Below are 18,101 nucleotides of genomic sequence, written 5' to 3'. Positions count from 1 at the left end.
ATCACATGTACACACTGTTTCTTTAGGGTTAAATGTTCTTTTCTGGATGATATTTTGGTAAGTCCATATCTTGGACAAGGAAGGAGCTGGATCCATTGATTTAAGTTTGGAGCTAATGTATATTTTTAAATCCCTTTTCGTGTGTGAACGTGCTGAGCTTGGTTTAGGCCACACGCGTAAATCACCTGTCAACTGTGCCAAACTGGAGAGGTTCTTAAATCAACAATGACAGCAGAGACACAAATGCGCATGCGCCGTTTCACAAAGCGACGGGGCGGACATGTTTTGACAAATGTTCAAATTAATATTTAATCGTCTGTGTCACACAATAACGATGTAAGACAGCGGGCCACACCCAGCCCCGCGGTACAATCGTATCAGGCGCGCGGGACAGTATCTTTTGGGACACGTGCCGGAATATCGCGCACACATATGGTACCACATATCCCAGAGAGCATTGCGGTAGCTGGCACGTGACGAGTAGGCTGCAGTGAGCAAGTGTTCTTTCTTTTCCTCTCTTTTTTGTCATTTTCTCGTGTGGTCGATCTTTCTGATTTTCTTGTTCCGTCTTTTTTTTTTGGAAATAATTTTGTTTATTTTATTAACTGTGTTGATATTAAAAATATGTTGAATGGATTGAAATTTAAAATGAAAGCCCATCTGAAAGCCCAAGTACGACAATATTGAAACAGATGACATTTTTGATAATTTGACAAATGTGATTTATTGATTTTCTATGCTTACAACACTGTATCAACATTTAGAAACTGATCATTGCAGAGAACATATTTCATACGTAGAGCACATACAAATAAGAAATGCTTCCTTCAAAATAGCTATTAAAATATTTTTATTGAGTAAAAAAGTATGTCATATAACATCATTAAAGGAGGTTTTAAAATAACTCCAAACAAAAAGCATTTGTTCTCAAAAACATTCTTTGTTCATTTTCAAAATGTAAACAGAAATATATAGCTTGTAATCTTTTCATGGTTTCTTTGAACGTTTGCCACACTCAGTGCTGTTATGCTTGGAAATGCCCAGAGTCGTATGTGTGAATAGACTCCATAATGTTAGCCTGGAACAGACAAAAAGATGTGAAAAAGTCACAATAGTTTGTTTTGATTGTGTCATAGGCTACATTACTAACATGGCTTTTGATTACCCGTCCCTGGTCCTTCATGAGTTTCAGAGGGAACTCTATGTTCTTCATGTACGCACTGCTTTGGGCTTTGGGTTAAGTGCTGTGATCGGCCACATGTGTGTAGTTCAGTGCACTCATGAGGAAACCTGGGCTGAACCCATAAAGTAATACAGAAACAAAGATAATATAAAAGTACGTGTGTGTGTGTGTGTGTGTGTGTGTGTGTGTGTGTGTGTGTGTGTGTGTGTGTGTGTGTGTGTGTGTAAAATCAGGTGCAGAAGTTGTATCTTGGTTGCGACCCGGCTCAGAAAGGAATCCTTCAAGCTGTGAACTGAACATCTGTCCCAATCAGCATATAATCCTAGAGAAGAGGAAGAGGATTGACAGCAGATTGAGGTTCTTTGTCGTGTTCATAATGCAGGTAGTTTATGCAAAGTGTCTCACCTTGAGGATCTGAAGCTGTGTGTTCACCATCTTCATCTTGCCAAGTGTAGGGAGTGGGTATCCCAGTGCAAGCTGAGCTGTGAAGCAAAGCCTACATGTTTAAAATCAACAATAACAAACCCACTGAGGCAAATACTTCACTTTATTTACAGTTTTCAGTTTAATAGTTTTAGGACAGATAATATTAGGAAAGAAAGATAAATATGCTGCATCCTATTCATGAAACAAATGCAAACAGCTCACCATTCACTCTGGGTATCACCACCACTTTCACCACCATTTTGAGGATGTTATCCAGGGAATCGATCTGTGGGTGGATGATGTTGGGTTAATAAGATGCTACTGCTAAGATCCTACATGGTGTTCCTCATTTTAGAACGCGGCCCTCACCTGAAACTCTCCCACGTAACTTGCCTTCAGCGTCACAATCATCCTGTGAAAAGGAGGCAGAATCAAGCTGATGTTTGTGATCTTTAACAGAGAGCTTTTAGCCTCGTTTTCTCTTGACAAGCAGTTAATAAACATCTAGCAGCTTACTTATCCAGGCTGACGGATTCAGCCAGCTTCATTTCAGTGACAAACAAGCGAGCGCTGACACCGATGTCCTGTAAGAGTTATGATGAGTAACATTTTAATTCAGCCCTCTCAGATCAGCAGGAAGAAGAAATATGCCAAATGAGACGTACCATGTTGAGGACAAATAGAGGGGAAAGTGTGCCGTTGGCTTGGATGGCATAGGCCGTCACCGTGCCAACAACCTGGATAGTTACGCTCTTTGGCTGGAATGTTATTAAGGGATCCTTGTCTGTTTTCACCAGCAGTTTCATCATCAGACCTGGGAAACGTTTGTCAATCTGAAAAAACACAAACACTCTGTAGCTTAACTTTATCTTAACCACATGCAGAGACCATTTTAACTTGAAATCAGAGGGATGTGATGTTCCGTCACCTCGGGGATTAACAGGCCAACTGTTTTGGTGTTCAGTCTGACGGGAGAACTTTTCGGGATCTGTTTGGAGAGGAGTGGGAAACATCTGTAACCTAGCTTGTCATGGTAAACAACAACAAAAAGAAGTAGATTTCTTAGGGATCAGAAGGTCTGAGCTCACCATGTCGTCAGTAATGTACAGGCTGAGGGCTCCGGCTTTGTTGTAGACAAAAGCTGCAGAGTTCGTGGTGAAGGCAGACACACCGATGTACAACATGTTGTCGTTCTGGGGAGGCAGAGAAAAGGCTGCGGGGGAGAAAGGAGGCTCCACGTGCTTTCCTATGTTGTAAAATTCACCCTAAAAAAAAATAAATAAATCACAGAAAAATCAAAAGAGACACTCTGTTACATCAACCAAAGACATCTGATCCTCATGACGGTCAGCTTCTTATTAAGATGCTCAAAGAGTAAAGAATTCTTTACCTTCAAGGCCAAATCTATGGAGGTACTTGAGATAGTGGGCGACGACACCATGGAATAATCGATCTCTGCGTACTTGTCCACCTTGGCCACAACTGCAGTACAGCAAAAGGTGACTTGTATATTCAGCATCAACCAAGCCTCAAGATATATTCGACATAAATGTGATGTTTTACCATTGAGAGTCTTCAGGTGAGGGTTCATGTCAGAGACGGCTTTGACCACCAGGGGGCAGATCTGCAACAGTACAGACACCTTAAACACTATTTCCCTAAAAAAAGGGCTTCATGTTGTCTCATACTGATATTTGTGAAATAAAACGTAATCAGAAGAAGGTTTAGATGGAACTCTGATATTTAGTTTTAGTTATATCTTGTTGTCATTGTAGTTTTTGACAATTTAGTCCTGGGAGCAAAGCTTCTTTCCCCTCACCTGCTGCTCCATTGCCTTGCGCAGGGCCTTGTTAAAGAACTTCCTAAAGAGATTGTACAACCAGCTGAAACAGAGAGTGATACCACAATATTCAGGGAAGTAAAGTCAGCAGCTCAGGATGTTACACACGAGAAGCAAGAGTGGAAATTCCATGTGGCAAGAAGTGCTTTCGATGATGTCTCTGGCCTCCGCCGTGTGTTGGTGCTACCTGGCTCCGCGGTGGAATTTGATGCTTGCACTGCCGACATTAGCCGTGCAGCCAACGGCGGCGACGGCCGGTCGGCCCGTCTCGTCGCTCTTCACCGAAATAGTGGTGCCTATGGTGAGCTGGTTCACCTTCAAGTCAAAACTGCCGCGGTCCTTACTGTTGACGGAGAAAAAGTCATTTACGCATCAGAAATACAATAAGCGTAAATGATTTGTGCGTCTGTAACGAGTGTCCCCGGCATGACTCACATTCTTCTGAGGTATTTGACTCTCCAGTTTCCAGTTAGACTGATGAAGGCGTCGGCAATAGAGAATCGGACACCGCTGCCTGGCACCAGGCCAACCACAGATTTGGGCAAACCAACATTCACTACTCTCATGCTGCAATAAAGAAAGACACTGATAAGGTATGGATCCTGTTAAATGTCTCAGGGGGAATCAGTTTCCTACAGAAGGAGCCGTCTTACTTTGTCAAACTGTATTTGACCTTGCCGATGGGACGCACCCTCTCCTTTCCTGACATATCTGGGATCTTGATGGTTTTGAGTCTCTCCTGGATCGAAGCCACTCCAAGTTGTCGGCCTATAGCGAAAGGTAATCATTGAATGTTTATAGCGGTGTGGATCAGAGAGGGTCCGGATCAAGAGGGGATACGTTCGTCGCAATCCTTACCATATTCAAGCCCCTTGTCCGTTAGCTTGATCTCTACTCCAGGATTGGCGCTGAAGGTCACGGGGATGAAAGCCGCCAGGGTCAGCCAACCGCACAGGAACTTCATGACTGTTAGATGATGAACAACACTAAGTAAGGATGTAACCCCATAACCACTTCTACGTTTGCTGTCCCAGGGGTTTTAATTGAAAGCACCAGTTCCTCATTCTGTACTGTTTTTGTTGTCTCAATCGAATATTTTCATTTCTTACAGATTCAGGCCTGGACAAATTGTGTGGTTTTGGCGATCTTTCTAGTCAATATCATTTTATTTATTAGGCTTTTCTCATCAGTATATTTCACAAAAAAGCGGATCTCTACTATTTTGCCTTTTGATTGAATAAATAACTTGTTTTTTTTTCAGCTTTGCTCACTACCCATACATCAATACAAAGTACAGCTGTAATGTAATTCATTCCGACATGAATAAACATTTGTACATTTTGCAATCCAAGGTCTGTCTCTCATTGTGAATGTGGCCTCTAAAAAGGTTTACGCTTGATTTAAAAGTCCTGGTTCCGGCTCTTACCTGAAGCAGAAGTTTGTTGGAGTCAAACAGTTTCTCCTGTCCTGTTGTGTGTGTGTGTGAGCCTGGCTAGCAGCGAGACAAACTAAAAGAGGAAGACCAGCGTGTGGCCTCTTATTCACTTTGCCCAATCAGGAACTCAGCAATGGGACTATCCAGAACAATGCAAGCACCATGCACCATCACACGGCGGAGGCCAGTGAAATCATCCAAAGCACTTCTTGCCACATGGAATTTTCACTCTTGCTTCTCGTGTGTAACATCCTGTGTCATACAATAACGATGTAAGACAGCGGGCCACACCCAGCCCCGCGGTACAATCGTATCAGGCGCGCGGGACAGTATCTTTTGGGACACGTGCCGGAATATCGCGCACACATATGGTACCACACATCCCAGAGAGCATTGCGGTAGCTGGCACGTGACGAGTCTACCTGTCCATGTGATCATGGACAGGTAGGCTGCAGTGAGCAAGTGTTCTTTTTTTTTCTCTCTTTTTTTCATTTTCTCGTGTGGTCGATCTTTCTGATTTTCTTGTTCCGTCTTTTTTTTTTGGAAATAATTTTGTTTATTTTATTAACTGTGTTGGTTTTAAAAATATGTTGAATTGATTGAAATTTAAAATGAAAGCCCATCTGAAAGCCCAAGTACGACAATATTGAAACAGATGACATTTTTGATAATTTGACAAATGTGATTTATTGATTTTCTATGCTTACAACACTGTATCAACATTTAGAAACTGATCATTGCAGAGAACATATTTCATACGTAGAGCACATACAAATAAGAAATGCTTCCTTCAAAATAGCTATTAAAATATTTTTATTGAGTAAAAAAGTATGTCATATAACATCATTAAAGGAGGTTTTAAAATAACTCCAAACAAAAAGCATTTGTTCTCAAAAACATTCTTTGTTCATTTTCAAAATGTAAACAGAAATATATAGCTTGTAATCTTTTCATGGTTTCTTTGAACGTTTGCCACACTCAGTGCTGTTATGCTTGGAAATGCCCAGAGTCGTATGTGTGAATAGACTCCATAATGTTAGCCTGGAACAGACAAAAAGATGTGAAAAAGTCACAATAGTTTGTTTTGATTGTGTCATAGGCTACATTACTAACATGGCTTTTGATTACCCGTCCCTGGTCCTTCATGAGTTTCAGAGGGAACTCTATGTTCTTCATGTACGCACTGCTTTGGGTTTCAGGAACATCCTGCTGTGCCAGTAGTCTGGATTGTCAAAAGATCTGTCAGCACCAGCAGGTTCCCCGACCCCAGCTCGCACTTTCACATAGGGGTCAAACCCGGTCTGATGTGTGTCTGCGCCCCTCGCTGCGCCCTCCCCGTTCCTTTGCAGGTTCTGGTAAACCACTGCATCGTCAGGCAGCACGGCAGCAAAGCTGTCCATGTCCTCATACTCGTACGCCTCAGCCTCAGCCTCAGCTTCAGCCTCAGCTCCGTCCCTTCCTTGTATCTTCAGCTCCTTGCGGTCTTGTAGAGCTTGTCGCAACTTTGGCTGTCTGTTAGTGTACTGATAGTTACTGTCCTCCACATAATCCTCGTCGCCCTCTTGCTTCTCCTCATACCCAAGCTCTCCGCCTATCCTCCCATCCGATGTAGAAGGAGAAGGCTCGGGCACTGGAGGGCTCTCCTCTTTTTCACAACCCCTGATATCCATGTATTCATACTCAACCGCCTGAGATCCCTGCTGCTCTGAATCTGAATGGCTGTGTGGAGGTTTGTCGTTCCTGGTGTGACCTCCCCTGACCTCTTGTGCGGATGCGGACGGCGTTTGTCTCATGTTCACCTTCAGCCAGTGGGCGTTATCTTTGAGATGGCTGGGATGCCTCGATGAGAGAGACGTCACGCTCGTCTGTTTGTTCATGTACTCGTATTCGTCATCGTCCGGGTTGTCCAAGAAGCCGGACGAGCGAGCCTTGCTGATCCTGTCCCGGTTGGCTCGAGATATGGAAAGTAGCATATCTGGAAAAAAGGGTTGGACAAGAAGTTCAAAATCAATGTAAGACAAATCACATCTAAGCCTATCTGATACTTTACTACTGTAAGTGAGGAGCGCGAGTGTGTATGTGAGCAGTGCACCAAAGCCTCCAAGCTGCCAGAAACATTGTTCAATTAGTGTGTCAGTTGTTAATGATGTCAGAGTTGTTACATGACATCATCCACACACACTATTTTCAGAACATGTTGGAGAGTCCAGTTTTCGCTTTGCATTCTGTTTAGAATCACATAAATTCCCTGTCTCTAACATTAGAAGAACATGTGATTGGTGGCGTCACCTCTCTCTGGCCCGTCTCCAGGGAGCACATAGCCGTTCTGGTCCTCTTCCTCCTCCATCTCTGGGGACGGCGTCTCCGGCGGCCCCCCGGACAGGCTGTCCCTCTGTGAGACGTAAGCGCTGTCTTCGCGGTGCCGCTTCCTCCTCAGGCTGCCGGACAGGGAGAAGTTTTCACTGGTCTCCAGCTCCACCGCTGTGCCGCAGCCCTCTGAGCTTTCAGACACGGTGCGGGCCGAGTTCAGTCGGGAGCGCGACTGCCACATGGCCTACAGATCAAAGACGCCACACCTCATTAATACCAAAACATCAACTGAAGAAATGTAGAGCAACAAACATACTGAATATGAATCCTTCCAAAAGTAAAACATTTAGGCTTAATCTGCCATTTATCAATCATTGTTATCTTCATGCTACTAGTTGATTTCAATCTATGGCCTAAAAACAAATGCAGTGAGATTGGTGTACATTATTATTATTATTATCATTATTTACAGGTTATTTTAGAGGAATTAGTGTCAGTATTTACAAATATGACACTGACGCTGGACACACACATTTGTTTAATTTGGAAAAGTCCCTGTGAAATATCAAATAAATTGATTTGTATTTGAAATCTGGGAAGAAATCATCTCATCTGTTTATATCATTGGTCCATCATCCAAATACATACAGTATCTGCTATAGTTAACGCCATATCTCATAAATAACATATAGACTACTACTAATAGAGAACAGTAGCCATTTCATGTACATTGATTTCCTGTACTTGTCACTCATACTCCATCTAAAGTACTGCAGTTGGCTACCTGTCCTGGGGTGTCGAAGCCTGGGGTCATCGGCAGGTATCCAGCCTGGTTCGATGAATTCAGCACCACCTTGTACCAGAAAAGACAAAACAATAATTAAGATACAAGGTTGAAGAGGATTTTGCCAACAGTGAGCGTGTGAGTGAGTGAGTCCCTCCTACTTTGTGAGGATCGATCCTGGAGAGGCGACTGAGGCTCCTGGACTGAGACAGGTAGTGGGGGGCCGCAGACATGCCGTCCCTCAGCCCCTCGTCCTCCACAGCCTCCACTTCCATGTCCAGGTCGTCCAGGTCATCCAGGTCTGCACTCCGCTGGGCCAGTTCGTCCGGGGCGGCGTCCTGTTGGCTGCAGTCCTCCTGAGGCACAAACACAACAGGATTAGCCTCCATACTTTACACAAGCGAAGAAGAAGCTGTTTGTGTGAGTACATGATAAGTAACACACACTGTATGCACCCACAAACACACACTGGGCCTCTTACTTTGACCACCAGGTAGCGAGGTGGATCTCTGGCCATTCTGGTAAATTCATTGGCCAGCTCCTTGAATGTTGGACGGACGTTCTCGTCAATCATCCAGCCTGAAGACGACAGTCAACAGTTACAGTTTGCTATTCAGTGACGACTTCGCGCTCAGAATAAACAAACGCAAAAACTACAAAACTGCAATTTATAGTGTTTATAGTTACACTGCAGAGGTGAAATATTGGGTCGGGGGAGAGACACTCACACTTGACCATGACCATGTAGACGTCTATGGTGCAGATCTGAGGCTGGATGAGACGCTCTCCCTTCTCCAGCACATCAGGAACCTCCTGTGGCCGCATGGATGCATACGGCTCTGTCCCGTATGACATCATCTCCCATATAGTCACACCTGAATGTAGGCCATAGATGTGGTGTGTGTTTATAGAGCAACTCCAATACCTACAACCCTTCTACTGTTTCCAAAAAGCTCTATTATTGATCTGTGCTTTTAACTATGTGGACTCACCGTAGCTCCAAACGTCGCTCTGATGAGTGTATCTACGGAACAGGATGCTCTCCAAAGCCATCCACTTGATTGGTGTCTAAAGTCAAACAAAGCAACTTCATTATCTCTCTCAGTTGAATCAACAAAAATAGGGAAAAAATGCATGAGCACAATAAGAGCAACGTGCACACAATCTCTCTTAATGAACTTCGATCATGACCTGACTGCTCTTATCTTTACTGTAACACTACGAACCTTGCCCTCGTTGTAAAAATACTTCTTATCGTCGGGGTAAAGCAGGTCTGCAATGCCGTAGTCAGAGATTTGGGCGATGTAATTATTCTTCAGCAGCACATTTCTTGCGGCCAGGTTCCTGTGCACCATCCTGTGCTCCTCCAAGTAGTACATACCCTGAGATGAGAGGGAGGTAGAGCAAGTTGAATAGGGTGGCATTGTAACACAAACACACACGCACTTTAATCACCATAATAGTATTTCTTACCTTTGCGATTTGGACACACCAGTTGAGCAACCTCTGTGGGCTGAGCTTGTTCCTGCAGTTCCTGACGTGCTCCAGCAGGGAGCCCTGGCTGCTGACCTGTGTTACCAGCTGCAGACTGGCACCCGGGCAGATTCCCAAAATCCTGACAACATTCACATGGTCCAAGCTTCCCATCGCCATCATGTGCTGCGGTAGACAATTAGGGTAAACCATTAGGGATTAACAGTGGAAATGACAAACGTCTGCTACGCTTGGAGCTTTGGATCTGTTTTCCTCACATCTGTCACTTCGTGGAAGGTTTGCCGCCCGGTGCGATCGTGAATGATCTTTATGGCCACTGGAAGCTTTACTGTGTCTCCTTCAGGAATCCAAACACCCTGGAAAGTGGAGAGAACAGATGCATGAATTGATTATTTTTTAAATGGATACCGGTCATGTCATTTGAGGGTTTTTAGGCGACTGTTGCCGTCTTCTTTACCTTATGGACGGATCCAAACACTCCGTTACCCAGAAGCTTGATCTTCCGCAGCTCTGTGGGCTTGAGGATGCGAGTATGAACTTTGGCCCCTTTCTCACCAGGATCCAGAGGCTCAAAACTCTGTTGGCACACACACACACACACACACACACACACACACACACACACACACACACACACACACACACACACACACACACACACACACGCACACGCACACGCACACACACACACAGCAGGTATTAACACACACACAGATTTCAGCCTGGCAGCATGGTGAAACTCAAACTGCACTCTCTGACTCTGACTGACCTCTCCGCTCTCCATGTATCTCCTCATCGCCCTCTTGCGACGGATGGCGAGACCTCGGCGGTACAGAACGCTCAGCACGAACACGGCGAAACCGACACAGACAACTGCAATCACTCCGAGAACGATGGCTGTGGTCGCTTGGCTAGAAATCAGAAATTCAAATGAGACCAAACATTGCTACGTTGCTTACTTTACTATTGAAACGAATCAACAACAACAAACACTTACCCAGAAATGTAGCGGGTCTCCCCAATACAGTCTCTGATTCCTGGACCTACGCACCTAAACACAGATCAAGGAAATGGAAGACATTTAAACCAGAGAAACACACACATACACACACACAGTCCTGCATTCATGCCTCACCCTTGGGTGCAGTTGAAGTGGCATGGCTCGCAGCGGCGTTGGCTGTTGGGGTATTTAAAGATGACTCCCTCTCCTCCCATCACACCCTCAGGACACGAGGAGACACAGTTAGGGCCGTCTCTGAGGCGCGCACAGACCACACAGTTGTCCGCCCCCTGGACAGGAAGACAAGGCTCATTAGATTAAAGACGACATAAGATATGTAAATGCTGTACTTCTTACTCAGCAGTGTTTGTGTCATTTCTGTACTTATTAATAGTTGTATTTCAATGACTGATGTCCTCATACGTCCATGAATCACATCTTAATTTTATTTTGGACACTTGAGTGCATTTTGACCCAATCACAATAATGAGTAAAATTTTTGATTTGATAGTTTAGTCTTGATTCATGTCTGCTGCAGGCCACTAGGTGGCAGCATTTCACCTGCAGCTCCTCCTCCATGAGCTTCCTACTGGATGAACTCGCTTTGGGTTTGTTTTGTTCACTCTAGATGTGTTTTGTTTGCTTAGAGAGAGTCACAGTGGAGGGGGGCGGGACTAAAGCTTACCGGGCCCGTGCAGGTTCGCTTGCCCTCCTGGACCTCACACTCCGAGTGACACAGCTCACACTCGCCTTTCGCTGTGGCAAACTCCCGCCTCTTGCTGCAGGGGAAGAGAAGACGGTCAATTTCGAAATGTTTCAACGTGCTCACTGATAAGATAGAAAGTGTGAGAAAGAGTGTTGTCGTTCTACGCAGACTGACCCAGTTAAGAACTTGCACTGTGGCACACACGTCGCCTCTCGGCTGTAGTTCTTACAGGACAGACACTGGTTTGTCCCTGGTCCCCAGCAGCCATCAGAGGAGCACAGGGGGTCACACACATGACCCTCAGCAACTACACACACACAGCAGAGTAAAACATCAACAAATATCACCTTGGAGACGGTCAGCAGAACAGCACAACGTCAAAAGGACGCTGAGAACACAATCCGATTGCGTCTTACTGCATTTATTTAGCGGTCGGTTGTCCTTCAGGTCGATGTGCTTCTGGCGCCTCTGTGGCCGCGGGCTGCTGCTGCTTAAGATGTGTGTCCAGTTGACGGTGTCGTGGTAGCAGAGCTTCTTATTTCCCATGATGTAGACGCCTCCGTCGTTGATGCTTTGCAGCGAGCGCAGCCGCAGCGTGGTCAGAGAGGGGATTTTCGCCACAAACAGAGAGTAGCTCCTAAAATGTGGAGAGTGGTCAGTGACTGCAGCTGACAATTACAGCCATTAACAGGAAAATAGAAACAGAGATTCCACCGCAAACACACCACCGATTTTCCATCTGGTCTGATTTTCTATCAGACAGCATGCAAAAGGTCGTGTCAATTCAGTCAAGCGCCCACCACCGACACCAGACCAGAAGGATCCCAGCTAGAATTATTGCCGCTTTATTGAAAACAGGAAAACGTGTCCAGAGCTGAGCTGTGGAACGGAGAGGCGGGCGTGTGAGACGTTTACTGTACCTTCGAGAGTTCACTCCTCTAAATGCCACAACAGCGAGGCACGACGAGGGGATGAGGAGATAACACAACACAAAAACACAATGAGATGAGTTCATTGGACACACACACACACACACACACACACACACACACAGGTGTTACAGACAGAAGAGGCGTTGTCACCTGTACAGCGTTCTGCCTTGGATCGTCTGCAGGTTGGAGAAGACTGACAGGTCAGACATGCTTTCAGGCCACGACTGGATACTGAGAATGTCTGGAAAATGGAGAGAAAGTTGCTCAAACTCTGTGACACGGCATAACAAAGTGCACTGGAGAGAGAATCAACACACACACACACACACACCTGTAATCTCCTGCACTGTGTTGAAGATTTTCAGCTTCTCAGGATCAAGGGGCGGTATGTTGTTGTAAGGATCCCTTCACACACATTGGGCGGGAATAAATGAGGAAACAATGCAAGAGGAGCGAAGAAGAAAAGACACAAACTTTCACACACGGTCGTCTTTACCCTTTGATCCCGGTCACCAGGAAGTGCAGGCTGCCCTGGATCTTGGTGCAGTTGGTGAAGCTGTCGATGTTGAGGGCGTCGACGGTTTGCCTGGTTTGCGTTCCCGTGCCTAAACAAGCTGGGAGGACAGACGAGGGAGAGAGAGAGAGAGAGAGAGAGGGAAAGTTAAAAGAGAGAGGACGACATCATGCTGGAGTGGCGTTCAGGGTATTCTCTTTTCCGACGCACCTTTGGGACACAGGCCTCCGCAGGCTTCGCACTTTTTAATTCCGTTCTTCGCCACCTCCTTCTTATCTGAGGGACAGTTGCTCACGCATGAGCTGACGTCCACCATGAAGTTCACTGAAAAAGAGACAATGGTCAATATCAATTTTGTTTTCATCTGGACAATTGGAAATACCCTACCACCAAACTACAACAAGACAGATACGAGGATTCTGCGTACGTGTGTGTGTGTGTGTGTGTGTGTGTGTGTGTGTGTGTGTGTGTGTGTGTGTGTGTGTGTGTGTGTGTGTGCGAATGTACTGGGACTCACTGGGACACTGGGACACGCAGATGGAGCCATACTGGTACTTGGTGTTGGGGTTGGGCTCTATTCTAAAAGTGGTCTTGTTGTAGATGAGCGTCTGAGGACACTGATGCACACACGAGCCAGAGTTGTTGAAGTTCCCGCAAACCTGAAAAAAAGAAATACAAAGCTCGTGTGAAAATAGAAGAAATTTCAAACGAGATGCACAAAAGTAAATATTTCTCATCACATGTTATGGCGGGAAATGCAGTCCTGCTTTACAACTCAAAGTCCATATGTGGCCAAATTATTGATTTTTAATTATTTAACAGTAAAATATCTGGACCAAACACACACATTTCTAACATTTAATTCGTACCAAATCTATGGTAACTTTTGCAAAAATGTGTGCATGTCTAACATCTGATATGTTGCGATCACTTTTATAGCGTACAAGTCTGCGTTTCATCCTGAGGAATGTGCAGCAGCAAAACAAGCCAAACTTGTCTTTCCCTTTTTGCTTTTGTGGGTTTTATTGATATCAGCTGCAAACTCACAAAGCAGTCAGTCTCCTGGCGTCCGGTGCAGCCGCCGGCACACTCCATGTGACAGCACTCGCTCGGGCTTCTGCCAAAGCAGCGGCCGTTGCACTGAGGGGCACACACGGTCTTGGTGACTGAAAAGACAGAGCAGGAGAGTCGGGAGTGTGAGGGTGCGCAGGTGGTGGGAAGGGTGTGTGTGTGTGTGTGTGTGTGTGTGTGTGTGTGTGTGTGTGTGTGTGTGTGTGTGTTTGTTGAACAGAAGTGCCGATGTGACTCACGGATCTGACACGTGTCTTTCCCCGGACCCCAGCATGGAACGTCTCCGCATGCTTCATGGCAAGGCTCTGAGGTGTAATGTCATCATCATTATCATCATCATCATCATCATCCCAACATCATCAGCAGTTGTTACATATTGACACTCAAAGCTAACTGAAAGGATCCTAAGATACACTGAGGCGTTGTTATCTCCACTCACCCTCAGGCCCGTTGTCCTCGATGAGAATCTCAGCGTTTGTATCTTTCACAATGTCTTTCCAGTTGACCTTGGGAGCGTAGCTGAGGAATTCATTCCGGATGATCTGGACTCCTCCCTGCAGTATCTCTGCAGGTGGCACAAACATACATACACATACATATCTCACTTGTTAATGGGCAGGACAATTAGCAAACAAGCCACAACCGGCCCGTGACTCATCGCGTCAAACAGTGGCTGTTTACTACAATACACACAAACACACACTGATGCACGGCGGCTCATGTTTCACTGACAGTTGAGCGGTTGAGTATACGCGACATTCCAGGGACTTCCCATCACTACGAACACACACACACACACACACACACACACACACACACACACACACACACAGCTACTATAAAGGTGTGGCTGAGCTGTGTGTGGGTGTGAGAGCTCCAACAGTAACCAAGTCTCACATCCATAGCCAAAGAAAACTATCTTACCATTTATTGAGTCTTAATTATTTAATATTATCATTATTTATCATTTCATTACTTCAACCTGGTTCAAATACAAATGAAGTTGGATCAAGAATTTTAAAGAAGAGTCTTCAAATTGGACAGAATGAGGAATGTGGGAATAGACATAGTTCAAATTCTTGTATTTCAATTACACTTTTTCTTGCTGAGTATCATGTTTTGGGTTTTGATAGCACCAGATCTGAATCCTTTCAAATCTCCAATCAAATATCTGCAGTAGTTTAATTCTTCTATAACAGTAACAAAAGCTTTCCGAACTATTAGAGACCGGAAGTAAGACCCACCACTCAAAGACCCCAAACTACAGTTGTCTTCTTTTTCCAAAATACAATTGTAATAAAGAGATTGCCACTTGTAGAAGAAGAGGATATTTTCTATACATTTACTACACTTTTTGATATTATAATACTACTACTACTAATACTACTACTACTACTACTACTACTACTACTAATAATAATAATAATAATAATAATAATAATGACCTCTTAAACCATTTATTGACCGGGAAACAAGAGATAATAGAGTCACTAGAACACAGGGCTCAATTAATCTGTGCATTTCCACCACCACAGTTTGTGTGTGTGTGTGTGTGTGTGTACCTGTGAGGTGTGTGAGGCCCAGTTCCCGCAGGCCGTGCTTTCCGTCCTTCTGATAGTTCACCATGACGGCCAAGGCGAATTTCCCTTCGTACAGCGTGGAGCCCCGAATGACGCGCAGCTGGTCCAGCGGCAGACGGCTGATCTCGTTCACGGCGAACAAGATGTAGCCCGTCACCTCCCTGATGGACTGCGGGGATGAAAACAAACAAACAAGCAAACCGAGGTCAATTGGGAGATAACGAACAAATATAAACCATATATTTTCGCAGAGAAGTGTTACAAACTTTGCCAAACGATCTATATCCGGGTTCTGCCTCGTTACGCTGATTTTCCCGCCTTTTCCATACTCTTTGATAGTCTCAAGATAAAAGTTGTATGTTGCTTTAAGGTGAAAAACTAAAGACTTTTCACTTTTAGAAGAGAGTTTCCTCATGTAAATCAATAATTTAACACTGAGGAGATTTATGAAACCATACTCAGTACTATCGAAGCAAGCAAAAGTATTGATATTCTTCACCACATAAAAACCGAAGTACGCATAGAAGTATGTGTATTACCACTAACACTCTTTTCTTAGTCATATCACTTGTTATCAGAGGCATAATCTGACAACAGAGGTGTGTTTTCCTGGTCTTTGTTAGTCACCATGACTTCCCAGCAGCATATGGAGAAAACATAAAGTCTCTCATTGTGCATGTGAGACAGTGGCACCATCCAGACAGTGATAGATGTCTTGTTTTCTGGTCGTCTCTGTGCTAAAAAGTCACCCGTGGCCTCAGGTAGATCTGCGTACTTGTCTAGGCTGGTTGTGACACATTATTAATTATAGATCTAATATCCGTTATGCCACCATTCAACTCGAGTGTCTCACCTGCAGAAAGGAGAAGTCTCTAGAATGGTCCATCATGGTGATCTCCAGGTTGCCCATGACGATCACACAGCCGGTGTACATCTGCTTCATGAGGTTGTACTGCATCTCTGAGCTTCCTGTCAAGCTCAGAACGTTCTGGGTGCCAGAACACACCACCACTGATACAAACAAGGAACAACATAGAATCATATTAATCATTGAACAAAACATTTCATTGCTAGATTTTTATTCTTGATTGACTAATACAGGCACCACTGCTCTGCATATGTATCGTATAAGACAAAGAATAAAGCAAAACATCATGATATTTTCGACATTTGCATCCAAACAAGATTGTTACGTGTTTTTTATAAGTTGTAGTATTTTGGAGATGTTTGACAGTCACTTAGTAGTTCCTTCTGAACCCTTATGGCTCCATGGAACACGTCTTAAAGCGACTAACAGATATTATGAGCTTGGTTGGGGGCAATTATGTTCAGTTTTCCCTTCGAACATCTGTATTTCTCTCTAGGATTGCTATTCTAGAGTAGCTTTCTCACTCAGTTGCTGCTTGTGTAAGATAAGATAAGATAAAATAAAACTTTATCATCCCGAGGGAAATTACTGTGCAACAGTTACATTACAGCACCAAGTGACGAGAGAACAGGGAAGATGAAGAATTACCCAAAAGTATCTGAATAAAAAATATGTTTTTTCAATGCAATACAGTCAATATAACATAATGCTGTTCTATTTCTATCAACGTGGATCCATAGCAGTGCATTCAGAGACGGACATGGTAAGTTTCAAGGTCAGTGACCTAGTTTGCAAGTCACAACTGAGTCTTAAAGCCAACACAGCAGAAAAAACTCAAGAGTACTAAACAAGTCATAATTAGTACAATCAATTTACACTAATTGTAACTGTGTGTTTCAGTATCATCTCAGATAAATATGACAATAATAATAAAAATTCCAACTAGTGCAACTAGTGGTCTGATTGATTAAAGGACAACTAGAGCCTGACTCACTGCAGCCTGTGTGTTTTGGACAGTCTTTGGTTTGTGGAAGGTATCAAACCTTAATGAGTCACAAGGTTCAAGGCCACGTGAAGTCACGCGTCACTGGTGTCAATGAATTTTTTGATTATATATCTGCGACTCCAGTCCACATCACTGCAAACAAAGCTATAGACATTAAACCAAATAATTTATGAGGGAAGAGCTGAGGCTTTCATAAAGAGCTTTTCATGCGGCTTTACTACGAGTCTCTGTGTTCTGTGCGGACAGTGTCAATGAAAGTACTGTAACGGTGCGAGACAAGCGGAGGATTGTATAGGAGACGTGTCCCCCCTCCCTCTAAGACAAACATACAGGGCCTTGTTTATGGACTGTGGGAGTTCAGCCATTCAGTGTCACAGGAACCAAGTGGCTGCTTTGCTATTCAAATAACAGACAGGGCGAGAGAGTGAGAGCGGGGAATGGAAGAGAGAGAGCTGAGGAGGAGAGAATGTAACGTTACTGTCAATCTGAGTTCAATCAAGAATCTGTGTATACTTTGAACACACACACACACAAACACACACGTATGGTTCAAGTTTATTCCTAAAAACTTCCACCTCAATCTTCCACATGTATCCTCATCTTAATTCCACCACAATCATGCTCCATAATCCACAATCTGTTTCTTTAATTGTCTTGCTCTTTCTTCTAGATGCGTGTGGAATGCTGGAATTAAATCGCACTCCTACACGGCTCACGGAGACGGAAAAACCCACAACAAACACACAAGCACATTCCAACCACTGACATCAGAGGGAAAAGAGAGTCCAGCGGAACAACAAGAGGAACAACAACAAGGGTTATAAAGAGGCTAATGATCATTAACCTCAGAGCGCGGCTGAGGCGCGGCAGGCGAGTGCGTGTCCCTAAAGCCGAGATAGCAGGCACTTTATTGTGTTTGTCAGCTTCATATGATTGCTCATACACACGCACA

General features: G+C 44.4%; 2 protein-coding genes across 2 annotated transcripts in view; both read right to left on the bottom strand.

Annotated features, from left to right (window-relative positions):
• Positions 1–930: 930 nt before the first annotated feature.
• LOC143005519 (bactericidal permeability-increasing protein-like) lies at positions 931–4,948 on the bottom strand. Its single transcript, XM_076156989.1, has 16 exons — positions 4,876–4,948; positions 4,308–4,415; positions 4,103–4,217; positions 3,885–4,016; positions 3,637–3,792; positions 3,429–3,492; positions 3,173–3,233; positions 3,000–3,091; positions 2,698–2,874; positions 2,538–2,597; positions 2,275–2,442; positions 2,126–2,193; positions 1,979–2,021; positions 1,832–1,895; positions 1,589–1,665; positions 931–1,505 (listed from the first exon to the last, which is right to left on the bottom strand). Exons 2-16 carry the CDS (start codon positions 4,411–4,413, stop codon positions 1,464–1,466), a joined length of 1,425 nt encoding a protein of 474 aa, XP_076013104.1. The 5' UTR covers positions 4,414–4,415; positions 4,876–4,948; the 3' UTR covers positions 931–1,463.
• An 807-nt stretch (positions 4,949–5,755) lies between these two features.
• The window catches only part of erbb3a (erb-b2 receptor tyrosine kinase 3a), a 15,997-nt gene continuing 3,651 nt past the window's right edge, over positions 5,756–18,101 (bottom strand). Inside the window, exons 2-29 of the mRNA XM_076156450.1 lie at positions 16,129–16,286; positions 15,258–15,444; positions 14,135–14,260; positions 13,935–14,000; positions 13,672–13,790; positions 13,142–13,283; positions 12,835–12,948; positions 12,607–12,724; positions 12,442–12,515; positions 12,261–12,351; positions 12,099–12,116; positions 11,595–11,815; positions 11,353–11,485; positions 11,158–11,251; positions 10,608–10,762; positions 10,470–10,523; positions 10,242–10,383; positions 9,930–10,049; positions 9,730–9,828; positions 9,452–9,637; positions 9,205–9,360; positions 8,971–9,046; positions 8,707–8,853; positions 8,460–8,557; positions 8,140–8,334; positions 7,979–8,047; positions 7,174–7,438; positions 5,756–6,859 (exon numbers count right to left, since the gene is read on the bottom strand). Coding sequence (XP_076012565.1) covers positions 6,057–6,859; positions 7,174–7,438; positions 7,979–8,047; positions 8,140–8,334; positions 8,460–8,557; positions 8,707–8,853; positions 8,971–9,046; positions 9,205–9,360; positions 9,452–9,637; positions 9,730–9,828; positions 9,930–10,049; positions 10,242–10,383; positions 10,470–10,523; positions 10,608–10,762; positions 11,158–11,251; positions 11,353–11,485; positions 11,595–11,815; positions 12,099–12,116; positions 12,261–12,351; positions 12,442–12,515; positions 12,607–12,724; positions 12,835–12,948; positions 13,142–13,283; positions 13,672–13,790; positions 13,935–14,000; positions 14,135–14,260; positions 15,258–15,444; positions 16,129–16,286 — 4,226 coding nt within the window. The 3' untranslated portion in view covers positions 5,756–6,056. The remainder of the gene's footprint in view (positions 6,860–7,173; positions 7,439–7,978; positions 8,048–8,139; positions 8,335–8,459; positions 8,558–8,706; positions 8,854–8,970; positions 9,047–9,204; positions 9,361–9,451; positions 9,638–9,729; positions 9,829–9,929; positions 10,050–10,241; positions 10,384–10,469; positions 10,524–10,607; positions 10,763–11,157; positions 11,252–11,352; positions 11,486–11,594; positions 11,816–12,098; positions 12,117–12,260; positions 12,352–12,441; positions 12,516–12,606; positions 12,725–12,834; positions 12,949–13,141; positions 13,284–13,671; positions 13,791–13,934; positions 14,001–14,134; positions 14,261–15,257; positions 15,445–16,128; positions 16,287–18,101) is intronic.

This window comes from Genypterus blacodes, unplaced genomic scaffold (assembly GCF_046128005.1).
Source record: "Genypterus blacodes isolate CSIRO-AG114 ecotype Tasmania unplaced genomic scaffold, CSIRO-AGI_Gbla_v1 ptg000070l_1, whole genome shotgun sequence".
Lineage (NCBI taxonomy): Eukaryota > Metazoa > Chordata > Actinopteri > Ophidiiformes > Ophidiidae > Genypterus > Genypterus blacodes.
Note: the sequence above shows the minus strand (reverse complement) of the source record. Positions and strands in the feature narration are given on the sequence as shown.

Coding starts and splice junctions, on each gene's coding strand:
- LOC143005519 (XM_076156989.1), bottom strand. CDS start 4,413: ATGAAGTTCCTGTGCGGTTGGCTGACCCTGGCGGCTTTCATCCCCGTG. Junction 2,875..2,999: donor CCATAGATTTGGCCTTGAAG/GTAAAGAATTCT, acceptor ATTTTTTTTTAG/GGTGAATTTTACAACATAGG. Junction 2,443..2,537: donor TTGGCCTGTTAATCCCCGAG/GTGACGGAACAT, acceptor GTGTTTTTTCAG/ATTGACAAACGTTTCCCAGG.